Source organism: Sminthopsis crassicaudata, chromosome 6, assembly GCF_048593235.1.
Source record: "Sminthopsis crassicaudata isolate SCR6 chromosome 6, ASM4859323v1, whole genome shotgun sequence".
NCBI lineage: Eukaryota > Metazoa > Chordata > Mammalia > Dasyuromorphia > Dasyuridae > Sminthopsis > Sminthopsis crassicaudata.
In genome coordinates, this window is record NC_133622.1 from 79,976,381 (window position 1) to 80,003,702 (window position 27,322).

The 27,322-nt window shown below is 39.8% G+C and overlaps 1 protein-coding gene across 1 annotated transcript in view; it reads right to left on the minus strand.

The window, feature by feature from the left end:
* GATB (glutamyl-tRNA amidotransferase subunit B) overlaps positions 1-27,322 on the minus strand; it is a 102,857-nt gene that overhangs the window by 69,674 nt on the left and 5,861 nt on the right. Inside the window, exons 3-5 of the mRNA XM_074274296.1 lie at positions 6,460-6,573; positions 1,755-1,953; positions 1,210-1,332 (exon numbers count right to left, since the gene is read on the minus strand). Coding sequence (XP_074130397.1) covers positions 1,210-1,332; positions 1,755-1,953; positions 6,460-6,573 — 436 coding nt within the window. The remainder of the gene's footprint in view (positions 1-1,209; positions 1,333-1,754; positions 1,954-6,459; positions 6,574-27,322) is intronic.

Below are 27,322 nucleotides of genomic sequence, written 5' to 3' on the forward strand. Positions count from 1 at the left end.
GACTGGACGACCTGCATTAACTCTTGTGATCCTAGGATTCAGGGAACTTCCTTGGAAGAAAGGAAGGAAGCAAGCCTTTCTTTCAAAGAAAAGTCACTGTTATATTTAATCATGTTGGTGAATTATTAAGACGGCACAGCAGGAGGCTATCTCACCATTACCCAAACTGTGTGATGCTAAAAACTAGACAATCTCAATTTCTGCTCCACCCCCCCCCCCTTCTCTTTCAGAGACTATTTTGTATTGAAGGGTGGGGGAAATAAAGCAATTGGAAATTAGCAAATCATCTGGGATGGAAAGGTCACCTCCAGATGGGGGTGGGGTGGGGTCTGAATACAGATAAAAGCATATTTTGTTGTGGTTGTGGCTAATGTGAAAGTCTATTTTTCTTGATGATACATATTTATAATGGGCTTTGTTCTTGTTTTCACACTAAGTGGGAGAGGGAGAGAATTCTGAAATGAAAATAAAATAAAACTGAATTTTAAAAAAAGTAGTCATGGGGAAGTCAGCCTTTTGGGATGGAGGGGGATAGGTATGAAAAGACCCTAAAAAACCTGAAGTTGTGTATATTCAGATGACAGTCTGTAATCTCTAAGAACTGTAAACATCCCAAATTTGGTACTATTGTTTTTTTGCTAATAATAGTACCAAAATTGGGGTGTTCACTAGTTTCAGAGAGAGATAAAAATCACATGAAAAAAGATGAGATAAATAAATAAATAAAGTAAGAGATTAAACTCACACTAATACATTCCCCAACATCAACCAAACCTACTCAGTATCCCTAAGATACAACCTGGCAATCTAAGAATTTTTCTTGATACTGAAAACCTTTGGAGAAACCCTTTGCTCTTCCAACATACCATTTCAGAAATATTTCCAACATCATGACAGACTTTATGTTTTTATATAGGCAGGTGAACACCTCACTTCACAAGATTGGGGCCTTCAAGAAATTGATATAATTCTCCTGATTCTAATTCACATGCCCCTCTCTCCTAATCTCTGCTGTCTCTTTGATCATTACAGAAAAGGCAGGGAATTCAAAAACAAATATCGAAGACAACAAAAGATTGTCAGAGGATATAAATGGTATCTAAGATGGTGATGACAGATGGAAAGCAAGACCCAAAAGCAATGACAAAATTGGGGAGCAAAGAGGGACGAGGGATGGAAGCACAGAAAAACACTTCTGCCTTCTCCTACCTGCCATATTTGCTTGGCTGGTCCCCAGAGCCCGAAGAATCAACTGAAGTTCTCTGACGGCTGTCGCTGCCTCATCCCCACAGGACATATCGGGCTCCATGACAACCTCCATAAGGCCGACTCCTACCAAAGAGACATGGAATGAGTCCCAACTGGAGCTTTTCATCTTGACATATTAGGCTGTAATGTGATCAAGAGATAAAAACCACTTGGGCCTTACTCAAGAAAACTCTGTAGTACTTAAGGAATGCTAAGTGGTACAGGGGATAGAGCTCTGGGCTGGAACTGGGAAGACCTTAGTACAAGTCTGATTTGAGATTACTAACTGGATCATGCTGGGGAAGTCACTTAAATTGTGGCTGCCTCAGCCAGCTTCCTTCCTCCCTCCCTCTTCTCAGAAAGAACCAAGGACATGAGTTCTCTCTTTTTTCTCCTTTTTAACTTCTCAATTTGGCCCATCCCCTCTACCTTCGAGAAACATCAGCACTTTAGTTTTTGGCTGAGGGGACACGGAAAGAGAAGTGTGGAGAGAAGCAGCCGCCTACCTGCCCGGTTCAGATCAATGAGAGTCTGGGACCTTGTGTCATCGTGAAGGCTCTTGCCACTGTCCTGCTCCAATTGGATCTGCTTGATTCTCACTGTTTTGGTGGCTGATGGACTCCAACGGGCTCCCACACCCAGGCTGTATGTCAGGCTCCCATTCACAGCGATGGGAAGCCTTTGTTGTGTGATTTGGTATCCGGCCTGAATGTAAGCATGGGTTACAGTCACGAGTCCAATCCCTCATTGAAAAATGAAAAGTTTGGCATTTGCTTTGAAATTTTCTTTTAGATTTTACAAAATGATGATACTATTTAATCTTAAAAAAAAAAAAAAAAAGCTTACACTGCCCTCCTCCCCATCCCATCTTCAAAAAGTCTAGTCTTCAACTTTCCCTCCCCCCAGTTTCTCATTAGGAAGATTAAAACACAGTCATCCTCTGCCTCAAACAGCAAGTGACAATAAACAACGAGTAGCCCATTTTCCCTGCCAAAGTGCTGTTTTCAGGAATAACAATAATCCCACTGTCAGAGGACCCTCAGAGGAGGATTTATTGTTTCCATTTAGCTCATTAGCCTAAACTCTGCATCTTATTACTGGGCTCCTGACAGACCATCCTTATTAGGTAGTGCCAGCGAAGCATTCTGGTCCCCACATCCGACACTGGCGACAGCAGTCGCTACAGCATTTAGACTCATTTTGTTTTTGCTCCTTAGAACAAACGGAGCATGCGAGGTATCTTCCTGCCCCAGCTTCTTCCCTTGCCAGAAAATGCTGCGGCACGTAGTAACAAAAATGCCAAAAGAAGTTGCAAAGGCCCCCTCACCTCCTCTCGTTTCAAGTGAAATGGATGCATTGTCTTTAAAGGCACAAATCAGCCCGGGCCGGGGTTCTAGGGAAGGAGGCAAGGAGCAAACGACTGGGGACTGGAAGGATCGGTAAAAACAAGAGTGAGAGTCACACCTTCAAAATAGAGAGTGAATAACTATGTGAAGAACTCATTTTGTAAGGCTAAACTGAACATATGCTTTGACCCAGTGATCACCTTAATGTACACAAAGGTCAAAGAAAGACACAAAGGCCTGATATGTGACAAGATGGTCATAGCAGCAGTTTTATGGTAGTTAACAAAGTCAGTGCCCATCAATGGGAGAAGGGTGGAAGATATTGTGGTTGATGAATGTTATAGAAAGTTATGGGGGACTTAAAAAATGATGAACATGATCAGGACCTAAAAATGAAAGCATAAATAAGAACTTTAAAACAAAAAAAACACACAACTTCTCAAATAGGCTGCCAAGAAATTCGATTGCCTGAGCTGATTGAGGCAGGAGATAAAAGAAATCCATTATTAAAAAGCCCCTAACTTACGCCTCTGCTATAAGGGAGAAGCTGTCTGAGATGGGGGAAAAATCAAGGTGATAGAAAAACAAAAGATAGCAATAATAATCTATTTTTTTTTTAAAGGGAAAAAAGCTCTCTAACTTTACCCATTTATTCCCTCTTCTGAATCAAACTTTATTATTGTTTGTAGTTCTTGGAGAAAATTGAGGTCGTTCAGTTCTTCCAATGCTACATTTTAAAAGCTCCTGATGTCATCCCCTGAGGTCACTTCTCCTTCTCCCCAAGGTCAAACTTTGCTGTGCATCCTTAATCCCATTTGCCTCTGTCTGCTTCAGCCAACGGCCTCCACTATCCCCCTTTCTCTGTAAACTTCACTCTCCTCCATCTTCTGGCTCCCTCCCTGCCACCTGTCATTGTGTTCAAGCCTGACTCACATCCTCTCCCCTTAGTGAAAGGAGACGTTCTGGGTCTGAAGCTGTGATCTCGCCAGAGTGGCTGTTGACTTCCAAGGAGTCAGTTTTCTCTCCCAACTCAGACTGGCACCTTCTCTGAAACTCAGGGGGAATCACAGGGCCAGTAGGAGGCAGCTATATAGGACAGTACATTGGTAGGAAGATCTGAGTTCAAATTCTGCCTCATTAGCTATGTGACCCTGTTGATCTGTTTCCTCATCTGTAAAATGGGGACAATCATAGCACTTGCCTCCCAGAGTTTCTGCGAGGATCAAAAGAGATAATAATTATGATTTGGCCCAGTGCTTAGTACACTGTAAGCACAAGGTAAATGTTAGCTATCACCACCATCACCATTACATTATGATGACGAAAGCTATTCTTGTTGTTTGCTGCTGCTGTGGTTGTTATACATTTATTTCTTGGCTTTGTGAGGCTGGCTTTCTACTATACTAATAATGTCTCCCTTAGTGAAGTTCTTTGAAAAAACGTCTATGCATACTGCCTCTAACTGCCTCTACTTCCTCTCTGGTCACATTCTTTTAAACCCTCAGCAATCCATGACCAACGAGCAACTAAAACTGCTCTTTTCAAAGTTACAGCTTACCTGCCAAATCAATTCACCTTTTCTCAATTCTTCCTCTTAGGGATCTCCCTGTAGCTCATGACACTGTGGGCACCCCATTCTGACCTGGTTCTCCTCCTACTTATCTAATTGTTCCTCAGTCTCCTCTGTTGTTTCATGCCTCCTAACTGGAGATGTTTCTGTATGGAACCTCTTTTATTTCTATACCTTCGCATTGGTTAGATCAGTTCCCATGTAATCAATGACCATCTCAAGGAAGAGGAATCCAATCTGTATTTCTAGCAAAGATCTCTCTTCAAAGTATAGTTTCACATCATCAACTACTTATTTTGATTTCAAAATACTGAGTGGACAGCTCAAACTCAACCTGTTTCAAATTAAAGAATTTCTTTTTCCTCAAAGCTGGCCCTCTTTGAAACTTCTTTATTTCTGTTGAGGATGCCATCATCTTTCCAGCCCAACGAGGTTAGCAAGCCCATCTCCTGCTCACTCCACATTTCCAATAACTCACCATGTCTTATCACTTGGACCCACACCACATGTCTCAAATAGGTTAGGTTTCCTTCTCTCCATTTAACACATCATTTTTTCACCTGAACTTTTTCTCTTTTGCAATCTACCCTTTTCTTAGCCATCTTCCTAATGTTCAGATCTGTCACTCTCCTAATCAATCAACTTCCCCTCACCTCTAGAAGAGGCTCTCTCTTCAAGGTCTGTCCCCTCCCGACCTTTCCAGCCTTCTTACATACCATCTTCCCTTTACAAACTCTACAGTTCAACCAAACTAGCTCTTCACCCCACCAATGTCCCATCTCTCATCGTGTCTCCTAACGTGCCTTTACATGGGTTCTCTTGTGCCTGGAATGCTCTTCCTCCTTACCTCTGTCTCTGGGGATATCTGGCTTCTTTCAAGATCTTGCTCAAGTGCCAGCTTGGTAAAGCACCCACCCAACTACTTGTGACTTCACCTCGTTTCCCCACCTACATTACTTTGCATGATCTATTTTGAATTTGTCTTAAAAAATGTTCAAGTGATATCTTGTAAGCCTCCTGAGGGCAGGAGCTGTTCTTTCCTTTCATGTGTATTTTTATAGCAAAATACAGTGAGCACTTACTAACTACTTGATGATTGACTGCTAATCAACAGCAGTCAATGGTTAAAAAATGGACTCTGTTGTTCCCAGTTTCTTGTTCATTCTCACAAGAAGTGAATGGAGAATCTGGGCCTTGAATATACATTTTAGGTGAAGAGCTAACCATCAGAAAAATTCTCACCCTAAATTAAAGTTGTTTTACCTTATAAGAAGAAATCATGCTCCAGAAATAGTTTAATCTACATCTGAAAAGAACCAGACTTACTATTTTATGCTAAAGTCAAATAACACTCAACATCTGGCAGATGTTTATTGTGTACCTACTATGTGCAAAGTGCTGTGGCTGATACAAAGTCTAGAGGAAAGAGGCTCTGTTCCTGCCCCAAGAAAGGTAACAATTTTGATAGTGATCAAAAGAGTGAATACTCCAAAATTTTGCTTTGGTTTGGTTTCAGTAATGTTAGAATCTAATCCAGTTTAAACTAGCTCAAGTAAGCTGTTTTATAAAAATCACATTATATTTGTTGCTTTAATTTTAATTTTTTTTTTTGGGGGGGGAGAATAACCCTAGGTTTGATTTAGAATTTTACAAGTTCAGGTTTCTGATCTACATTTGGGTTCAAACCCCTATTTACTACAAAAAAAAAAAAAAAAAAAAAAAAAAAAAAAAAAAATATATATATATATATATATATATATATATATATATATATGTATGTATGTATGTATGTATGTATGTATGTATGTATGTATGTATGTATGTATATTACAAATGTCCATTTACTAGCCCATGGTGAGATCACAGAAGATCTGCAATGAGAAGATATCCCTATTACCCGACATGTTCCTTAAAGAAGACAAAGGACCTACTACCATATTTAGAAGCATGTATTTGCTAAAGGATCAATGCAATGGGCACATGACTTACGCCTGCCCTCTCAAGCAATTAACACCAAATGCTGGGTCTGAAATGAATCAGAGAACATTGGCTTCCCTCCACTCCCCACGCAATTATAGGAAAGGTCCCAGAAGCATGAGACCAAGCACGGAGCCAGTAATCAGGGCGATCACGTTCAATCTCGCCCAGCCTCAGGGTGCACTCGCCTGTACCAGGGCCCAGCACGAGACCCTGCTGGCATGGACAGCTCTTGGAAGGAAACAGGAGCCCTCCTCCTGCAGGGCCAGTCCATCTCCTACCTGGTGGAGGGGAGGCACATCCCCAAGCTTTACTTACTGGGAGATCTGCGTAGAAGTAGTGCTTTCTGTCAAATAAAGACTTCTTGTTTACAGTGCAGTTCAGGGCCAGGCCTGTCATCACGGCTGCCTCCACACATCTCTTGTTGAGAACCTACAGAGACAGGACACAAGCCTCTTCTCAGATGCTCCATCTGAACAAATGCTTCTCCCATACACTGACATATAAGAGGTACCTTCCATTTGGTGGACGTTATCTCTGAGGGGACAGGTCAGATTGGGGAGCCAATTCAACTCAACCGGCAATTTGGAAAACTTTATCAATTAAAACCAAGCGTTCAGGGATTCTGGCTGTATGCATTAAGTCACAGGATGATTTATTTGCCAATATCCAATCATCTTTTCCCACTCTGAGCTCCGTCCTACCAAATGGATGGAATTTTAAAAAGAAAGAGAATTCCCAGAAAGAACCTAAACAATACAAACACATTTGTATAGTGCTTTAAAATTTGCCAAAAACTCCATGGAGTTATCTTGTTGGAAATAATGGAAAACTCTATTAATTCAGACACTATAAATTCTGGAATTAGTAATGACTCAAACTGGACTGAACTAAAGTTTGCCTTTGTACAATCAATTAAGAAAGGATCTGCTAACCAAAAATAGTGTAAATATCGTTACACTGGTTTTGTTTACCAGATCCTTTTTTAATTGATTAACTGTAATATTGTTACAGAAAATCTATTTTAACCTACTTAAGAAAATAAAATAAGTCATTCTTTAGGGATCTTAGCATATTAACTGTTGGAATGAAACTAGATGCTACTAATTTCAAATAAATATCATTAAATCATTAAAGCAATCCCCCATAAACTCTACTGGGAATATTTTATAATATTTTTGAAGATAATAAAACTGCATTTTCTTTAAAAAATAGTATTCCAGTGCTAATACTAAATTAATTCAACTTCTCCTTCTCTCTTTTATCCAAGGATTCATTGTACTTGTATTTAAATTTTTGCAAACCAAGCACTAATTTTAAAATGGAGGACTTCTCATTGAAAACCTGGCGAGCAATTCCTCCACTACACAGAAAATAAAAGGCTAAGGGGGTACTTTTCAAAAAAGCATAAAAGGCAATTACTCTGTGAAACTAATGTTAGATACTGACAACTCTGATGATTAGAATACAGCATGCTAAACACTTTAATTTATGGAGAGATAGTAATTAAGATTTATTAAGTAAAGATATGGCAGTAAAACAGGCCTTTGTCTTACTGCTAACCGTAAATTTGTCTCAAAGTATGAACTCCCTCTGATTCACATTTGTAGTAAAATTATGATACATATAAAATTTCCTTCTGGTAAATCAAGTTATTCCCCTAGTTCCATTTTCCCCACCATCACACACCTCCCAACTTTCTTGAACCCTTCATTGTTATCTATAAGAGAATACAAAGATTGTTGCATCATAACAGTAATGCAATGCGCCAATTTTCGCTCTTTGTTGAACTAGAAAGGATCTCATCTTAAATACAGCTCTGTTGTCTCTTTTTCTGAATTATACTCTAATTTAAATTCCCATTCCAAAAAAGAAAGTGTACAACCCTAGTAAAGCACACCGAAGGCATATGAGTCTGTGAAGATTCACAATCAGAAAGAGTAAGTGGTACATATTTCTAAATTTCAAAAGTGGGAAAAGTGGGGCACATTGCTTAAGATACTGGATCTGGAGTCCAGACAAGCTAAGATCTACTACTGACTTTTGTCTTGATCACAGGCAAATCACCTTAAGTGCTCTTGGCTTCTCTGTCCTATTTTGTAAACTGGGAGAGCCAGCATCTACATTCCCTTTGTCACTGTGTTGTTTTAAGTCTAATGAAATAATGTAGTCAAAATATATGAACCTAAAAGAACTATCGTCATCAGCAGCAACATTCTATTCCAAATATCTAATTTGGATATATCTTTAATATTCAGACTTTCTGGGAAGCAAAGAAATCATATGATAAAGAATCAGTGTTAGTTCTAAATAGAAAGAGGCCCTAATTAGTTGAAACACAATAGATACTGAAATTACATATGATTTCAGTGTTCTAATATTTTCCCCTTAGGTGGCAAGCACCACTTCTTGCAATGATTAGTGGGCTCTCTCCCAAGTTTCAGACACCATATTTCTTAATGACTCAGGAAGCTTGTGACTCCTTTATTTTCTTTTCCTCAGTGAAACAAATTTTCCCTAGATAATGTTGTTGTCTGCTTTCCTTACGGCTGAAGAAATCTCCCATAATCAGGTGGAAAAAACTGAGTCTAACAAGCAAAACAATTCATAAACCAACTAAATGGGCCAATTTTCACCCCCACCCCGCTGGGATAACCTTAATTTTATCCCTGCACAACTTCTTATCTGTGCTGAAAACTATCTTTAAAATTAAATGGAAAATTTCTGGAGTAGATATATATAAGGAATAGGAGGAGGAAAAAAAAGCAAATGAAGATAAAGGAAAAATAATATTTATTTCTGATGAAATTTAGAAAGAAACAGCCATTAATATAGATACAAATGGTCTGCTTGTCTCCCTTTCCCTGCTCCCAATCACTATAAAGCACTGGGTCTACAAGTTTGTTTTTCTTACATGCACTGAAACTAGAACACAAAAACTAGCCTTAGGAGATATGGCTTTCTATTTGGAACAATCAAATCATTGTATGACCTGGCTTCAAATTTGACTCCACACCTGGGCAGATTAGGTGATCTGACAAACGGTTTCATGCTACTGAAATATGTACAGTGCTTAGACACACGGTGATTTCATGTGTGAAAAGCCTTTTTCACTAATGACCTTGCCATGTTCTTCATTTCTGTTTACGGGGTAGACTGTTGGTTGTTAAGTTGACAGCTCTGAGAACCGCTGAGAAGCTAGATTCAATAGGAAGCCAAGCATTTGTGGACTGAATCTCTGGAGTCTGTCCATCAACAGCACAGTAGACAGAACAGGGCTGGGAGTTAGAAGGCTCATCCTCAACTACTAAACAATTGGAAAAACTGTGTCAGCTCTTTGGGTCTCAGTTTTCTCATCTGTAAAATGAGAGGATTGTATAAGATAACCCTTAAGTCGCGTCCAGCTCAAATGATTTGAGTCGACTCCATTGTCAGCATAGAATGTTAGCTAGCAAAGTGTTTGCTGCTAGTGGGAGTGACAGGATTTAGGTGAGTAGTGATTGCATATTCAAAGGAAAGAAAATCCCAAGGAGCTCCACCATTCTAGTAAAAGTACATTCATTTGCTCAGTGCTCTCCTTCCCAAAAAGGTGTAGAGAAGTAATCCCTCAGAAGTAACAGACCCTCAGGAGAGGGCTTTTCAGAGGACAGCTGGTTATGATTATCCTTCCCTTTATGTATTCAATAGCAACTAAGGATTTTGCTGGAGGGCCCAGGAGAACTATGAAACCAATGAGGCAAGGTCAAGCTTATGCTCAGTGAAAACCTCCTATTCACTCCCCCCCCAATACTCCCATATAGATGTTCTTTCCCCCCTTAGAGTAGCTTGTTCCCTAACTGAAAAGGTATTTGGAGCTTTCTTAAATGAAGAGCTCAAATAGGTAAATTTAGCTTTGAAAAACAAAAACAAAAAACCCAAATCCAGGAAACTGGACATATTATGTAAGAGGACTACTGCTCTGTTTAAACACATTGGCCAACTGATGCCATTTTGTTGAGTTTTACTTTAAAGTCAGCTATCTGCCATAAACCCCATTTACAAAGCTCTTTCCTGGATTCTTGGATAGTTTAGGTCAAAGCAGGTGCCTCCACATGCAGAGTGAAGTAACCTGGAAACTAGAACAAGGGCATTCTCCTAAGCTTGACTGTATCTATATTTAAATATATCATGAAAAATGTGAAATCACAGGCATGGAAAAAAGAATGGTTTTCCCTCCAAAACCAGATTATTTTCCTTAACAGAAAAACAGATATTTTTCTAGCTTAGAAGACCTCTGTGTCTCCCAAAAAGAGTTTTGCTTTCATTAATTTATCCATTCTGTAATTGAATGGTATCAAGTCTGTTTCTCTCATCTTAGTGTTTCTTGAAGGACACTAACAATTTAAAATTGTAAACTAATTAACTGACAAAATCTATTTGCTTAAGAACCAATTGTGTCTCCCTGCCTTCTGAATTAGAACAGGAATATTTACTGAAGTTACTGCTTCTCCCTCAACTAGTGACCACTCTGAGATTATTTACATTTGTTCTTTGATGGCTCAAAGTTCAGAACAAGAGTATCCCAATTAAGGAGTTGAATCTTCCCTGCATGGAGGGTGAAACGGAGGAGATTAAGCAATGAGGCATCAAGGCAGCTGACAGTGATGAGCAAACAAAGGTTATGGGTAACTACAGGCATCTTAAATGTTTACAAGCAGCCATAAAGAAAGGATTCACTGTTATGTTTTGTTTGAAATGAACAATTAACAAATGTCGCAGACGGGAACACAGTCTGGATCCTTAAGCTCTGGACTGGGAATCAAAATGATTTTCCTATCCGTTGCTAAATGTGTCCCTGACTTTCCTGTGGCCTTGGACAAATGAGCAAAACCTCAAGGTCTCTTCTTTCATTAACCAGGGCGAAGGCCCCCAAACTTACTCCTGGGGGCATTATAGGTAATTGAGCCACATATGGGTGAAATGTTACTGATAAATGTGAGGGAAGAGAAAGGGAATGGGAAAGGAGAAGGGGGAAGGAAAGGAAAAGGAAGAGGAAAAGAAAGAAGAGGAAGAGGAAAAAGCAGAGAAAGAGAAAAGAGAAAGGAAAGGGAAGGAAAAAGGCAGGGGGAAGGGGAAGGAAAAAGGTCACACTTTCTAGCTGTGTGACCCTGAACACATCATTTCACCCCATCTGCCTCAGTTTCCTCATCTGTAAAATGAGCTGGAGAAGACACAGCCAACCACCATGCATCTCTGCCAGAAAAGCCCAGATGAAGTCACAGAGTCGGCCAAGCCTGGAACACCTGTCCTGGTCACAGTGTAAGTACACTGTGCCCCTGCTTCGCATCAGTTCACACTCCCCCCTTCCCTGCCCTTCAGATGCGCTGTTCTTGGGAGGCCGGGGAAAGCCATCCTGTCAGTCCGCCTCCGCATGTGCAGCTATTCCCCAGAGGGTAGGGAGTTGTAGCTGACCTCCTTGGGGGTCTTTGACGCGCCCCGGTTAGTCCTGGCACGCTGAGCTAGGTATCTTGTCAGCCTCATCTCAGAGCCTCCCAAGTGAGGGTAAGCGCTTGCTTTAGGCATGGCAGTGGGCCAGGCCAGCCCGCTCCCTCCCTCGGCATAGCCTCCTGGGGATGTGCTTCTTGTTTCCCAGCTCTCAGGGGTCCTCTCCATTCCCTAGAAAGGACTGCACTAATGACTGGAGGGGCATCTCAAGGGCAGAAACTGGGCTTTGGAGGCAGGAAAAGAATAGGTCTGTGTCTCGTGCTGGATGAAGCTTACCAAGCCCAGAAGGGCACGTCCTCAGAGGACTGGATCCCGAGAGTGGAGTTTTTAGCCTCTAACAATCTATAAATATTGTACATTAAGGTACTGAGGGTGATGGTTGTGGGACTTGGACAAGCAGAGGGAGCCCCCACACCAACAAAATCATGGGTGCAAAAGAAAGCACTTCCTAGGAGATAACCAGACAATTTCATAGCATCCTAGAAACGGAGCAATTGAGGGCAACTTCCTCAAATTGCAGGAGGAAAAAGGGCTTGCTGGAGGCCTTGGGCCTGGGGTTCCAAGTCCAGCACCTTCCCTTTCTCTTTCCTCATTATGAAGGTCAATCTTCCTGACTCCAGGCCACCCTCCATGCACAACTCCATGATGTGACCCTGTACACGTTACCTGGTCTATCTTGGCCTCTGTTTTCTCTCCTCTAAAATGAAGGGGTGGGAGGAGGCGGTCTCCAAGGCTCCTTCTGACCCCATATCTCTGCTCTTGCAATTGCAAGGATCAGCCCTGGGCCTAGAGAACAGAGGCGGGGACGGCAGAAGCAGAATTCTGTGTCTGTTGTTGGCCGTGTTTTCAACCTCAGTTGGTTTTGTTTCTGACAAGAAGGGATGATAATTGATGGGATATGGCAGTATATCTAGTAATGACTGTCATATAAAAAGAGAAGATGCTGATAAAACTTATTTTAAAATTTAAAAAAGAATAAAAATCAAACCAGATGATTTGTTAAAAGTGTAAAAATGTGACAGAAACAAAAAGCGATATATTTTTTAAAAAAAACAAAAAAACAAAGAGGCCAAAGATCAGAGCTCCAGAAGTTTAGAACCAGAAGGGGCCTGAGGTCATGGAGCCCAACTGCCCCATTCTACAGATGAGGAAACTGAGGCTTTTGGAATTTCAGCAATTTGCCTGAGGCCTTGTGGCTCTGTGGCCCACTCCCCGTCATCTCACTGGTGGAGATCCAGAGTAGGTAGCTTCTGGGCAGACTCCCAGCCCCTGGCAGGCTGGCAGAGGTTGCTCACATCCTGACCTGGCAGGGAGCTACTGAGGCAGGGAGCAGAGGGTCAGCAAGCATTTCTCATGCCTTTGAGCATAGGATTCTGTAGTGCTTCCATATCTCACTTCAGTATCATAAGGACAAAACTTTCAGAACTTCAAGAACAAGAAACCTGAGCCCTGCCCCCTGGTTTGGGGGAGCTGCTGCAATTTTTAAAAGTTCCAGTTCTGTCCAAGGGAGAAAAATGAATGGTAGCCAGCTGCATGATTTGAGGCTGTATTTGTATTCTAGGCTCCTGGTATAAGTCACCAGACAAAGCTTGAGTCATCTATAGGAGCTCCTCAGATGCTAGAATTACAAACAGCATCACTCTGCCCCCATCCATAAAAGGCGACTCCCCTAGACCCAGTAGTACCCTTTGGGGATGTGTTTACACCCCACTGTCTGCACAGCTCTCCTTCAGCTTTTCTGCAGGCCTTCGGTGCAGGAGTAAACAGAATTCATTTAAAATGGGCAAGGTCTCTAACTGTGACCCCATCTCTTCTAACAGTAGCTCACTGTTATTGCAGATGACATCTCACTCAAGTGCAAATTTGGGAGAAAGAAAACAGCATAAGGAGACAGAGAAGTGCATAAGAATAGACCTTCCCAAGTATAACGCTCCACTTTTATACGCCACAATGATCCTCCAGGGAGATGACTGATGCCTGGGGAAAACCTTCTATGACTGTAAAGGGAGTACTCCAGCTCCCAGATGATATGCGGGGGAGAGGAGGTACAGAGGGCAAGAGCAGATCTCTGGTCCCACAGGATCTCTGGTCTCCTAAGCAAGGTGGAGGAGAGATGGGGATGGAGGAAGACAGAACACTCAGTTTCTTTCTTTCCCTCATCTACCAAGTTTATCTGCTCTTTCCGGGCTTTTTTCTTTTTAGAATTTGTTTCAAAAATGCTACAAATGCTGTGTTTTCACTGATGTGTCCAATGGTGCGGATAGCAATCCGTTCCTGCCTCTTTGGCGCTTGAAGAAAACCATCCAAAATGCTAGGGAGGGTCTTTCTGTTCTCCTGACATCAAAAAAGTTCTAATGGAGTAGGCTAATAAGCTGCAATTTTATTATAGTACAGCGTAAATTTATCTCCTTAAAATTTGTACAGTTCTATGGTTCTTGATGTATGTGAGAAGCAGTCTTGAAACCCTGAATTCAAATTCTATCCCTGACACATAACTAGCTGTGGAACCTTAGACAAATCACTACGTTGTAGGTGCTGTCTGAGAGTATGTTGTGGAGAAGATACTGAATTGCATTGGCAGAGAGAGTTTCATCACACATCAAGTTCTAGTCCCTATAATGTGTAACACTTCTGCTGCTTAAGTCTTCATTTGTGAAGCATCGATGATAGCCCACTCATCACTACCAGAGCCTCTGAAGTACTCTTTGGGTGACTTCATGTCAGCCCTTTCAAGATGGCAGCAGTCCACTCAGAACCATACAATATCACTGGAAATCTACTAGTGTTAAGATGAGCCTCTTTTACCTGGCTGAGGATCTCCCCCTTCATCCTAGGTCCTTGCAAAGCAAAAGGTAATATTGCACTTAAAAGCCAGGGAGATGAGTAACCTTACTGGGAATCAATCTAGCCTAGTATGCTAGAAATGAAGAAAAAAGATCTAGAAAAAAAGGAAAAGAGAAAAGACATCTAGAAAATTAAAACTTAGGAAATGGGTAAAGGAAGGAATGGTTAGAAAGAAGCAAGGTAGAGCTAAACTAATGACTTGTGGGATGGATAGCAGAGGTTTAATATTTGATTCAATTTCTTTCTAAATGCTGGCTGCTACCGTAGAAAGGACAACAATAAGCTAAATGGGGATCTAGCCCAGTGTCTCAGACGGAAAGAATAGGATTGTCTTCAAGGATCTGAAAGGCTGTCACAGGGAAGAGTTTTTAGCTTTGTTCTTCATGGTACCTGAGTGGAGGTGCCAAAAAGCAAATATAATCTAGATATGAGGAAAAGCTTCCCAAATGGAGCTACTCCTGAGGTGAATGGATGTAAGGTTTTCAGGTAAAAGCTGAATAACCACTCCCATGTGTATCATAGAAGGGAGTTAAATTCAAGGGCCAATTCTGACATGACTCTGTGGCTGGGCAGGCCAGGTACACAGACTATACCCCGAATTGGGATGAGGAAAAACAAGAGTAGGGTTTATGTTTTTTAAATTGCTAAGATTTATTTAGTAACATTTCTCTTGGGTGATAAGTTTAGGATTACTCTATTTTGCCCTACAATTCAAAAGGATGTCAAACCATTATAACCAGAACACTTAACAACATGCCATCCCATTCTGTTATCCTAGCTGCTAAGTTAAATCTAAGTAAGCAGACAGCCCCCTGTCTAGTAGCCAAAGGGAAATTGAGGCAATCTATAAGACCCCTCAGACTATTAACATCAGCAGGTGATATCGATAATAAGCAAACTCTCATAGAAGTTCATGCAATGAGCTTTGTAAAGGGCTCCCTTCCAAGGATTACAGAGCAGACTCTGCCAGTTGCAATTTTCCTGTGATGCCATTTAAAGAGACAAAATAAAGTAGACAGAATTCTATTTTCCTTTATATGCAGCTGTGGAACCAGAAGCATTTGAGTACATGAGCAGAAATAGTATCAGGACTACCCACTGCTCCTATTGTGGGCCTAAGAATGTGGGGAGAAAAATTGAGTGGAGCCTCTTCTCATGATTCTGGCTTATTCAGAGCTACCAGTCCTGGTTTGCAACTATGATGGGCTACATTCTCTATGAAGGGAATCGATTCTAGAAATTCCTAAAAACAGACGATTCTGCTTGGCTCCTGTGGTCCAGGTTAGGAGAGGAGAAAACTAATGAGACAGATGGGTAGATGTTATAGGGAGGCAGATTTTGATCAATCTAAGGAATAACTTCGTAATGATCAGAGCTACCCAGTCATGGAATGGGCTATTCCAGGAGGTTGTCAATAAAAATCTAGGCCCATCATGGAAGTCTTCAAAATGAGACTGGATGATTCCTTTTTGGGGTTCTTTTTGGAAGGACTGATGCTTCAGGCCTTCTAAGATGCCTTTAAACCCTGACATTTTGTTTGCCAAGAAATATTTCTTCTCATTGCAAAATACCGTTTCACAAATCTCTCTCCAATGTTGGTCAATTTTCCTGATCATGTCAAAGAAAAATGAGCTCCACTTGGATGTAAATCTGGCTGCTTCTGAAGGTTTCTAGACATTTCTATCTGATTTTCCAGACAGAAATTTCTCATTTCTAAGGAGGGCGGCTAAGCTCCAATTTAACAAGCAGCAGCTAGATGGCAAGGTACAGCCAGGAAGACCTGAATTCAAATCCTGCCTCCAACACTTATAGCTGTATGACCCTTCATTTCTCTAGGCCCTAGTTTATTCAAACATAAAACGAGTGGAGGAGGGGTTGGACTCAGCACTGTTGAAGGTCCTATACAGCTCTACACCAATGATCCTATAATCCTAAGAAAGCTGTGTCTTAGACTCCCAGGGATCTGTAGGTAAGAAGGGGGAGGACGAAAGCTGGGATGTCACTGGGGAAGTGCTTTACTTAACACAATCTTATTTCAATTTGGCAACGGCCCCAAAAGATAGATAGTACAGCATTCACAATCCCTATTTAATAGATGCAGACAGACTCTGGGGGTCAGAGGTTCCATGATTTGTCCAAAGTCTAAAGTTCTAAACGTCAGAGGTCAGACCAACTCCGATGTCTCCTGACTTCCAAGTCCCCCAGTAGTATCTCCCTCCATAATAAATAAACTGGAAGTAGTCTGAGTCCCTCGGGTTGGGGTTTCCTGCCTAGTAAATGCCATTGCCAGGATTTGAAGCTCATTCCCACCAGCTCAAAGAGCAGCCATACTATAGGATCCTATGTTGTTGGCATTCTACGACGGGAGTCACTCTGCTTTCTCTCTGCAATGCGGGGACCCTAGAGAGCTCCTGATTCCCCCTGCCCGGCATCCTCCTCTCGAGAGCATTGCCAGCATCTTGAATGGAGGCGAAATCATCTTTAGCAGATGGGGAAGGACATGAGCTGGGAAGGGAGATGTAACATGCAGGAGGTCTGGATCCCAGGCTGTGTAAGAGTTGGGGATAATTAAAAGCTGAAATAAGGAAAGACCAGGCTGGGGAGAGGCTGACTTTAACTTCCTAACAATCAGAAGTATTCAGGAATGGGAAAGGCAGCCTTGGGAGGCAGAGGGAGGGCTTCATGGAGAGACCAAATGACCCTCCCAAGGGGGACTGCTGAAGTAGGGAGCTACCACAATAGTGGTCATTGGCCTAATGACCCAAAAGTCATCCCTCCCTCTGGGATTCTGTGGCTGGCACACACCAGCTTAGTTGGGTACCGCCCAGCCGGCAGGCAGCAGCTCCCAGGAGGCAGTACTTTAAGGGCCCTGGGGATGTCCAGCAAAGAGTCTGATGTGTCTTCCCTGGGAGATGGTGAGAGGATCACAGCAGTTGCTTCCTAGGAGCATTTAAGCTAGCCGAAAGACATTTGGTCAAAGACATTTTACAGGATTTGATGCTGGTAAGTACTAACAGAAGAGGTTTAGAAGCAATAATAATAATAATAAGCAATAATACAGTTTATATATTATGTTATATAAAATTTGCAAAGCATAATTATGATGATGATGATAATTATATTAATCAACAGTCACACAATACTACATTCTACACTGTGCTAAGGGCTTTATAATTATAATTTCACTGAATCCTTATTATCCCAATTTTACAGATGAGCAAAAGAGATGGCAAATGACTTTGTTAGAGTCACACAGTTGGTTAAGTGTCTGAATGAGGATCTTCACTCAGATTTTCCTCACCCCAGACCCAATGCTGTCTCCACTATACTACCCCACTATCTCAGAAAGAGAAAATGGAAGAAAATGGGTTTTCTACATACATTATTAAGGACCTCATGAATCTACTTCCAGGTAGAAAAAGATAATGACTGGGACATCTCCTTACTCCAAAGAAAATAGCTATACAGGAGATAATTAAAGTGATTGTTGAGGCTAAAGGAAAACTTAAGAGTAGACTATGCTTTAATGAGTCCTATGGGATAGGTTTCCAAAGAAAATCTTTGCAAGAGGAAATGTTTTCAGTGGAAAATTGGCCAAATAGCTAATCCTAATCTGCATGTGAACAAGAGAAAAGACACATATATGTCTGGTTCTATATCTGCATTCAAACACAGATAAAGGCAAGCTGTCCATCCATCCATCCATCCATCCATCCATCCATCCATCCATCCATCCATCCTTCCATCTTCTCTACAAATATTTCCTTAAACATCTAATTTAGCTTCTATGTCTTGAGATTAAAGAGAGTTTCTAGGCTTACAATGAGAATTAAATAACACATATGCAAGTATTTTCATCTGACAATTTCTGTTGAATAACAAAACCCTTTAAACTACTAGCACCAGGTTTATTCATGATAGACAGAACAGTAGAAATGTGTTCTCCTTTATGTCAGCCTCATGTAAGAACATCCAGGTTTTCACAAAAGATAATTAGGAAGGGACTGGTCACTTTACAAAAAGAGCTACAATCAGATTTTTTTCAAGAACAAACACCCCAGGAACATTTAAACCAGGGAATCATAGTCAGTGTCTGTAGACTTTTTTGAAATAGCTGAAGAATTGAATTTCAATATAATTGGCATCTTTTGTAATTCTATTTATTTTATATCATGCATTTAAATACTTGAAGGAGTCCAAAAGCTTCATCAGATTGCTGAGGGGTCTATGACACATAACGAATAAAGAATCTCTGGTTTAATTACATCATAGTTTTCTTTTTTTACATTATAGTTTTCAAAAACATGTTTACTGCACAAAGCAAGGCATAAGTGGATGGTTTATAAATAGGCATAGTACTTGCTATCACCTGTTTGTTGCATTTCTACCACAGTGGTATTGCGATTATGACAGAGATGTCTAAAATTTGTTGAGCTATTGGGGGGGATGCTATAGAAAAATCACGGAACACTAACTTTAGTGTCTTTCTAGCACAACAAAGTAAACACCAGCCTTCCTTCCCTGATTAAGAAAGATCCAAAGTCTTGAATTATAAGGCTGTTTGTAAGATGGGAAACACACTACCTCCTAACAAACAAGGGCAAAAAAAAAAAAAAAAAAAAAAAAAAAAAAATATATATATATATATATATATATATATATATATATATATATATATATATATATATATATGTATGTATATAAAACACACTACTTTCTTCTCCTATACTGCAAGCAAGCAGAATTGATGGTTGCTGGGGATTTTTTTTCCCCTGCACAGATAAGAGCTTCTGGAGGAGAAGACAAAGAGCAGAGGCACTAATTTCTAATTAATTTAACTGTGGAGCAGCCTGATTATCTGGAGGAGTTATATATTGAGTACTGCAGACTTCCGGTGTGCTGAATCTGAGCTTTCCCAATAGACAGCAACAGAGCTCGCTCTCCCTTCCAATGCATCAAGGATTTGCACCCAGGAGAAAGAAATCATTTCAAAAAACAAAACAAGCATGTATAAGAATTGGAAACAAGCTCCCTGCCTCACTGAAACCTCATCTTTTCTCACAATGTTTTCAAGCCAAATAAAATATTCAACAAGTTAAGTATAGACTCATGTATAGATGGGCACACCAAAGGTTGTCTTCCCTTTCTTCTCACATACACACATTGTTAGGGAGGGGGGTCTTCAGTGAATATTAATAAATAGTGCATGACTATTGGCAAATTAATTAATTACAATCCTATTGGCAGGATAATTGTCTGTTAAATTAAGCAAAAGGCCTTGTGCTTTCATGACAGCTGTCACCATTTGGATGTACTGAGTGAGGCAGCCTGGCTTAGTGGACCTTGAGTCAGGAAAACTTGGATCTAAATTCTCTCTGATATTCAGCAGTTGGGTAACTAACTGTATAAAGACCATGCAACCATTCTAAGCCTCAGTTTACTTATTGGTACAAGAACAATGAGATTAAATGGTTTCTTTGGCTCTAAAACCTTTGATCCCTGCCAAAAAGTGTCAAGGTGCCCAGTGCTGGTTTAAATGGAGACTTTTATGGGAGTGGGATGATGGTTATTTCCAGCTTCATGATAAAAGAATGAGATTCCATAAAATTCTTAAAACTTAGGATAAGATTTATAGGGTTTTAAGAAAATCAAAACTTACATGAATGGAGAATCACACAAGAGATGGACAAAGACCGACCAGAAAGAGGCAGAGAAGACAGACACAGGAATGGAAATGGACCCCCAGACACAGATCAGCCTTCACCCCCATCTCATGCCCATCTTGGATGCACGGCAAGGCACACCACCTCATACACCCACTAGTTATCGACTGAGTGATAGCAGGGTCTTTAAGGATGACACCAATTTCAATGCCATATGGTTTGTGCAGCTACAGCTAGGAGGGAGATCACTTCTAGGGAGCAGGCCTGACGAGGGGATGAAATTAATCGAGGACCGCAGGACATTCCCCACATCTGATCTCAGTCAAACATCAAGATGCCAGGGATTTCATAACTCCTTAGAATCCCAGCTGTCAGAAATCTCTTCTTCATCTCTTTTTAGCCAAGCTAAAATCACAATCTCTACCTTCCTCTTTAGGGATGGAATCCCAGCACGGAACACTGTCCCGTTGGTAGGACTCCACCTGTAAGTTGCCTTGGCTGATCAGTGCTAATGAAACCAAGATTATGGGTCTCATCCCCTTTGGCTTTATTCAGAGCTGAGCCTTGTATTTCTCACCTGTGCCAGCTTCCTCAAAAAGGAAATTTTCTCTGGGTCACAAGATGGGGGGGGGGGGGGGGTGAGAGAGTGGAGAGCAATTAGAAGAGTGAGGACAGACTAATGAAAGTACATCTTCATCACAAGTATACTGGTCCCCTTTGAGGTTACCATGTACTCTCTTGCCTAATATAAGATTAGACATATATTCTTCCTCTATTAAAAGTCAGATGATCTTTAAGAATCTTTGAAAAGTCTAAAATTCTATGATACCATGACTTTTCTTGTTCAGCTTGTGGTTCCCTGTGACCCCTAATGTCTTCTGAATGTTCGTACACATTAATCATTCTAACCCAGAGAGAGACTATTTTCTTGAAGTGAAGGTAATTTTTTCTTTTCTATATAATACGTTGTGCCTGAACAAGTAGATTAGACATAAATTCTTCATCTGAAAAGGCAGATGATCTCTAAAGTCCCTTGAAAAGTTTAATCTATGATACCATAACTTTCTTGTTCAACTTGAGGTTCACTATGACCTCTAATAGCTTTTCAATATTCATATATATTGATCATTCTAACCTAGAAAGAGAGAGTATCTCCTTGGAGAAAGTAAGTTTCAGGATGTTAGACCAGGGAAAAGAAATTGTAAAAGAGTAGGTTTTGAAGGGAGGAGGCCCTCTTATCTACACCTCAAACATTTCCACCTAGTCTACCTCATTTCCTTTCTTACTCTTTTGCTTTAATTATACCAACTCTCTGAATTAGTACATAGTATAGTATAGTGTAGTTATATAGTTCAATTATAATCCTAGGATCTTAAAGCTATAAGAAGCCTTTGAGATCATCATGTTTTTAACTAAACATCTTTGGTAATTGAAATCTATAGACCTATTCTCAGAATGTTTTTTCAGAAACCAGTACTCTTCCTCCCCCTTTAAACATCCTAGGTAATCATTTAAAATAGTAAGATACTCATTTCATCTGGTGAACTGTGAAAAATCATGTAAGTCAAGAGGTTCAAAACCCCAAGTCCATTTTAAGGACACTCATGAAAGTTTTTTTTAAGGATGGGCATATCCAAAAAAGACAGCGAGTCTAGGGTCAGCTAGCAGGACTAAATATAATTGCTGGTCTAAAAATATTGCTAGGATGTGTTAAGTGTCTAAAGCCACATTTGAACTCAGGTCCTCCTGACTTCAGGGTGGGTGCTCTATCCATTGCGCCACCTAGCTGCCTCTATTGCCGAATTTTTAATACATATGATCAAAAATACAGAACTTAAAGGGTTCTCTTATCATTGATTTTCTTTAGGCTAACAAGACTCTCAAAATGTGAAGGCATACTTATAGGGCTCATGGCCACATCAATCCATCCATAAGTGCCCCTTGCCACATTGAGAAGATACTTGCTAAAAAAGAGAAAATTGTTCCTAAAGTCAGAGGAGGAGGCTGCTCAAAACTAAAATATTTCCCAAAAGAAATTTAAAAAACAAAAACATATGATATGACAGTAAATATGACATTAGCATGCAAATAAAAGTGAAATTAAACCATGTTACAGTAACTTAAAAAAAATTAACCAATAATCATGAATTATCAAAATATTTTTTATAAAAATTTCATGAATCCCAGGTTAAGAATCTTAGACTTAATCCAACCACTTTCACTTCACAGAAAGAGTAAAATAAGGCTCAGGCGTCAATGTCTGCTGAATCTATGATAGCACAAAAAAAATAAAGCAAAGTGGGTGCCTACGGTTGTTTGTTCTTCCTTCCTGAAGAGCACCATGACATCACGAAGGTGACATGAAATGTAAGGAACTGGATTTATGTGAGGAAGGGCTGGGCAACACCACCTGCCTCCTTTATTAGGGAATTGCCAGATAAACTGTGGTATCTGAATGAAATGGAAGCTTCTTGTGCTAGGAATAAATGATGAAAACCAGGAATTCAGAGAAACATGGGAAGATTTGTATGAAAGAGTGAAATAAGGAGAATTAGAAGAATTATCTACACAAATGACTACAGTGACTAATATGGGTACTAGATTGGATGTTTTAGTTTAATTTTTTTTGTTATAACTGAGGGTTCAGTTTGGGTGTGTAGTAGGCAAGATATTAAAAGAAAAGGCATTAAAAGGGGTTTTTTTTGTTTTTTTTTTTTAATTTAACAAATGGTTAAATGACTTACAATGAGTCACAAGGCCTAATTACTGTCAGTTTCTTGGCTCCCCATCCAGTATTATTTCTACTTTACCATAATGATCACTTTAGTTCCATGACAATAAAATATCTTTTTATAGTCCTAGGGCCTAGCCCAATAAATAATGTTCAAGGAATGTTCTTAGGGACTGAACAGTACTTTGAGTATTAATGATGATTTACTTGCATAGATCTAGATCTCTGTGACCTTTTTGTCCCATCATAAATACACACACACACACACACACACACACAGATATACACTCCCCTAACATGATTTATACACTCAAAGCAGGTTCCTCCTACTCAAAATGCTTCATAGCAACAAAGTGTTGATAATTCATCATCTGTTTGCTATAAGCAGTTTCCTGATTTTAAGGTTAGTCTTGTTTCAAAAAGGAGCCTCACTCTACATTGACTATAAAGTCAAATGACAGATGTTATCTTATAGTTAACATTATATCACCACTGTCTTTTAACTCAAGCATAAAAAAAAAAAGCACAGTATAATAAACATCATGAGACTGAAGTTGTTTTGTTCTGACAGAAAGCTGCAACGATTGTTAACAGCTCACATGTGGAAACTTGCTCGCTTTCATACAGGCACATCTATCTGCAAAGAGGCAGATCAGCCCTGACCGAGAAAGAAAAGCTTAGGGCTATTCAAAACCATTAGGCTCCTTGGCTCTGACTTCAGAGAAAAGAGGATAAACAAATCTCTAACCAAACCAAACAAAGCTAGTTCTTCAGTTTAGAAAATGAGAGAAGTGAGGAGGAGTAATCTGTCCCCCACTCTTTTCCAAGAGATTGATCCATCCAAAGTATCCATCAGCAAGGCTGTATTGAGAAGTATTCCATGGTAATGAGCCAAGCTTTAAAGAACAGAAAAACAGAATGTATGTATGTGTGTGTGTGCAGGCACATGTGATGGAAATAGGTCAAGAACACAGGAACACCAATTCACATTCATCCTGAATCTCCAGAGTTGACCCTGGGGTGTCACCCTGAGCTATCAGCAGCTGGCCAGCAAATGAAGCAGACAGTCAGGAGAGAACAGAGGCTGCCTCAGCCCACAGAATATACTTAATTGTCCTTCTACTACGTCATCCACAACTCAATAAGAAGTAGGATTCTCCTGATATTTTTAACTATAACCCTCAGGTGAAAGCTTTGTGTCAATGCTATTCTCAATGTTCATTTTAACCATATTTTTCCTAAGTGAAGGTAGTAAGACTGTGTAGCAAGTGGTACCCAGTGAGATTTGCCTCAGGTTCCACACACTTGTAGAAGTGGCCCCCCAAAAAACCCATTGGATCTGGCTGGATTTGATTTATTTAAGCAAAGCACTTATCTTCATATTAATCATCTGATTCTATCCCTCCCTCTTTTCTTTAAAACTTGGCTTGCTATCAATAAAATACACTTTGATATGCTTTTGTGTTGGATACTTTAGAACAGACTCTTAGAAAAATTTACATCTTCCAGAGTTTTCCTGGTTGTTTCAAATTTCAAATGTTAGACTGATAATAGATTGTCACATTATGGAGAAGCTATTCTGTAAAGACATGTAAAACAATTGCAATGAATTCTATTTTTTATTTTTATAATCATTTACTCAGCTTCTATCTGATTTTTTTTTTTTTTAACCTGGACAGATTTCTTTTAGATTTGGGCTTGTGCCAGTTTGCACAGCTGTTAAAGCATACAGTGGATGATGGTTACTGAACATAACACCGTATTTCTCCTCCTATCTAACCTATTGTAGTGAAGTCTATAATTTTCACATTAATTGATGATCTATGCAATGATTATACTATTTAGATTTGTTGAAGTATCTGTACTTTTGAAGGGAAAGTTGGAGGCTGCAGCCAAAGTAATGAGATATGCTAACCAATCTCTATGCTTGTAACTGCCAATGAACCAAACTCAGGTGCCTTATTGCTGCTTCAGGCTATGCTAAGCCCAATTCAGTGCCCTGTGGAACAATCACAAGGCTCAATGACCCTAACAACTTTTAGACTGTTCTCACAACATCCCCAAATGCCTGGGTTGTGATCCAGCTGTGGACTTGGAGACTATTTACTCAAGACCCAAGAATGTCTATGTTGGGTCTGGCCACTGGTGGTTTTCATGTCTAAAAAGCCTATCCCTGCAATAAATGGGTGAGCACCTTTCTTTGGAAAGAGGACTTTGCTCACAAGCTGTTTTTCCCTCACCTTGATATTAAACTTTTGTTTGACTCCTGACTCTCCTGTCTCCTGCTCTGTTCGGCTGCTGCTGTCAATAGGTTAGGGTCAAATTCAGTCTGGTTGACATCAGTTGGTGTTAGAAGTCGGGATGGACAGGAATGGACAAGGTGCCACCAGAGATCTATTTCTCTTCAGTCCAAACTACTTCATCTGGTGAGTGCTCTGCCCTTGTCCCTGCTCCTGTCCTCTAAGCTCCTGCCTTGGAAGAGCTTGCCATTCTTTGTGAGGAAAATCCTAGCCTGATTTATCTGGGCTCACTGTGGTAGAGATAGCCTTTTTGAAACTGTGCGCCTCTATCAATGGCCTATCGGAGGACCTCTGCTGTTTTTAAACTGCAGCTCTGGGTAACTGTGTGCCTCTATATGGAGGGTATCAGTGAGCTGTGTGAGAACTGTTTGTATCTGTCTTCTTGTTTTGCCTGTGTCTTTGTAAGTGTAAAATGTGTGTCATATTTGTGTTGTTTGTAGACACTGTTACCTTGAAAGATTTAAAAGGTAGCTGGCCAGAAAAACTTCTAAGTTTTCTGTAGTTCTAAGTAGAACAGTTGTCCCAGTAAGCAGGACTTACTCCCACTTTAGGCTTGCTAAGGGAAATTAGGTTATAAGGGAAAAAAAAAACAACCCTATAACTTTTTCCTGTCATTTCACCTTGATCATGCTGGAATTATAAAAATAAAGTCAGATCAAACTCTGTAGAAATTCTAAAGATAGTTTGGAGATTAATCATTTTAAGATTGCTGAGGAAAATTCCTGGGATTTGGGGGGCAATTCTGGGAACTCACTCCCGTCCAAAATATCTTAGTAAGTTTTGGCTTACCACTCTATAGAATTTGTTTTAAGGAAAAATAAGGACTAAATTTTATGAAAGTTAAAAGTAAATGGCATTTCCCCTTGAAGACAGCTTCACTGTTTAATAGGTTTAAAATGTTAAAGGTAAGAAGATTAATGATATTTATATGACATAATTTGGAAATACAATTGATTTTATCTGAAGTTTTGTTTCACGTTTTAAGTACATTATATTGTGTTATTATTGTATTTCAAAATTCTCTTATATTGTGAAATTAGAGAGATATCAATTATCAATAACAATGCTGTTAGATAAAACATTTTAATCTGGATGCTGATATGCATGCACTGGGCTTTTAAAAAGACGTGATAGGGGGCAGCTAAGTGATGCAATGGATACAGCACCAGCCCTGAATTCAGGAGGACCTGAGTTCAAATCTGATCTCAGACATTAGCACTTCCTAGCTGTGTGACCCTGGGCAAGTCACTTAACCTCAGCCTGGGGGCGGGGGGGGGAAAGACGTGATAAAAATAGATATCTGAAAACTGTTAAATATTTAATGATGGAAATAAATATTTAATGAGATTTATTTTGTTGTAATATATATTATATAAATATAATAATATATAACAGCAAATTTGTCATTTGAAATTTTTGGCTATGATAAAGTGTATAAGGTGCTTTAAAAATGTTGCTCCAGCATATTTCTAAGAGTCAACTATGAGGTATTTGTTGTATGTTTGAAGCCCCAGAATATGAATTGTTTTAATATATAAGTAAAAGGTTGGTGAAATTTTTCTACTTAACAGAAAAATTCTTGGGATTATAATTTACTAATTTGAGCTTTGATTATAGGGTTTCATGAATTGTCATGAAACCAGCAGTAGAATGTTGCAGAATAATGGCACTTGCTGCAGTCTGTGAATTACCAAAAGTAGATGTCTGTATCAGGGAAAAGTCTTGGGGATGATATTGTCACAATCTAAGATAAGAGCCTTATGACTTTATTTCCCCATGATTTTATTTCTTTTCTGAAAAGGAAATTTCCTTACTTGGTTAATCCTGAGCTTTACTTTTAAAATTCTGTGATTACATGATTGGCTGTCAGATGTGACTCATGCTATGATATATGCCATTGTTGCAACTGTGCCTTTCTTTTTCCTTTTATAGCAAATTCTATAATCAAGAAGTTTTATTAAGTGCAATACTAAATCTATTAAATAATGGATTGATACTGGAACATCTGAGTTACTATAACAGGATGCAAGGATGAACAGTTTACAATTTTTGCCTGTATTTGTTATCAAATTATAATATAGAGATGATATCCTTCTAAGGGGAAAATGATTAGACAAAGATAGAAAATGTTTTCTGAATAAATGGAACAGTGAATTTTG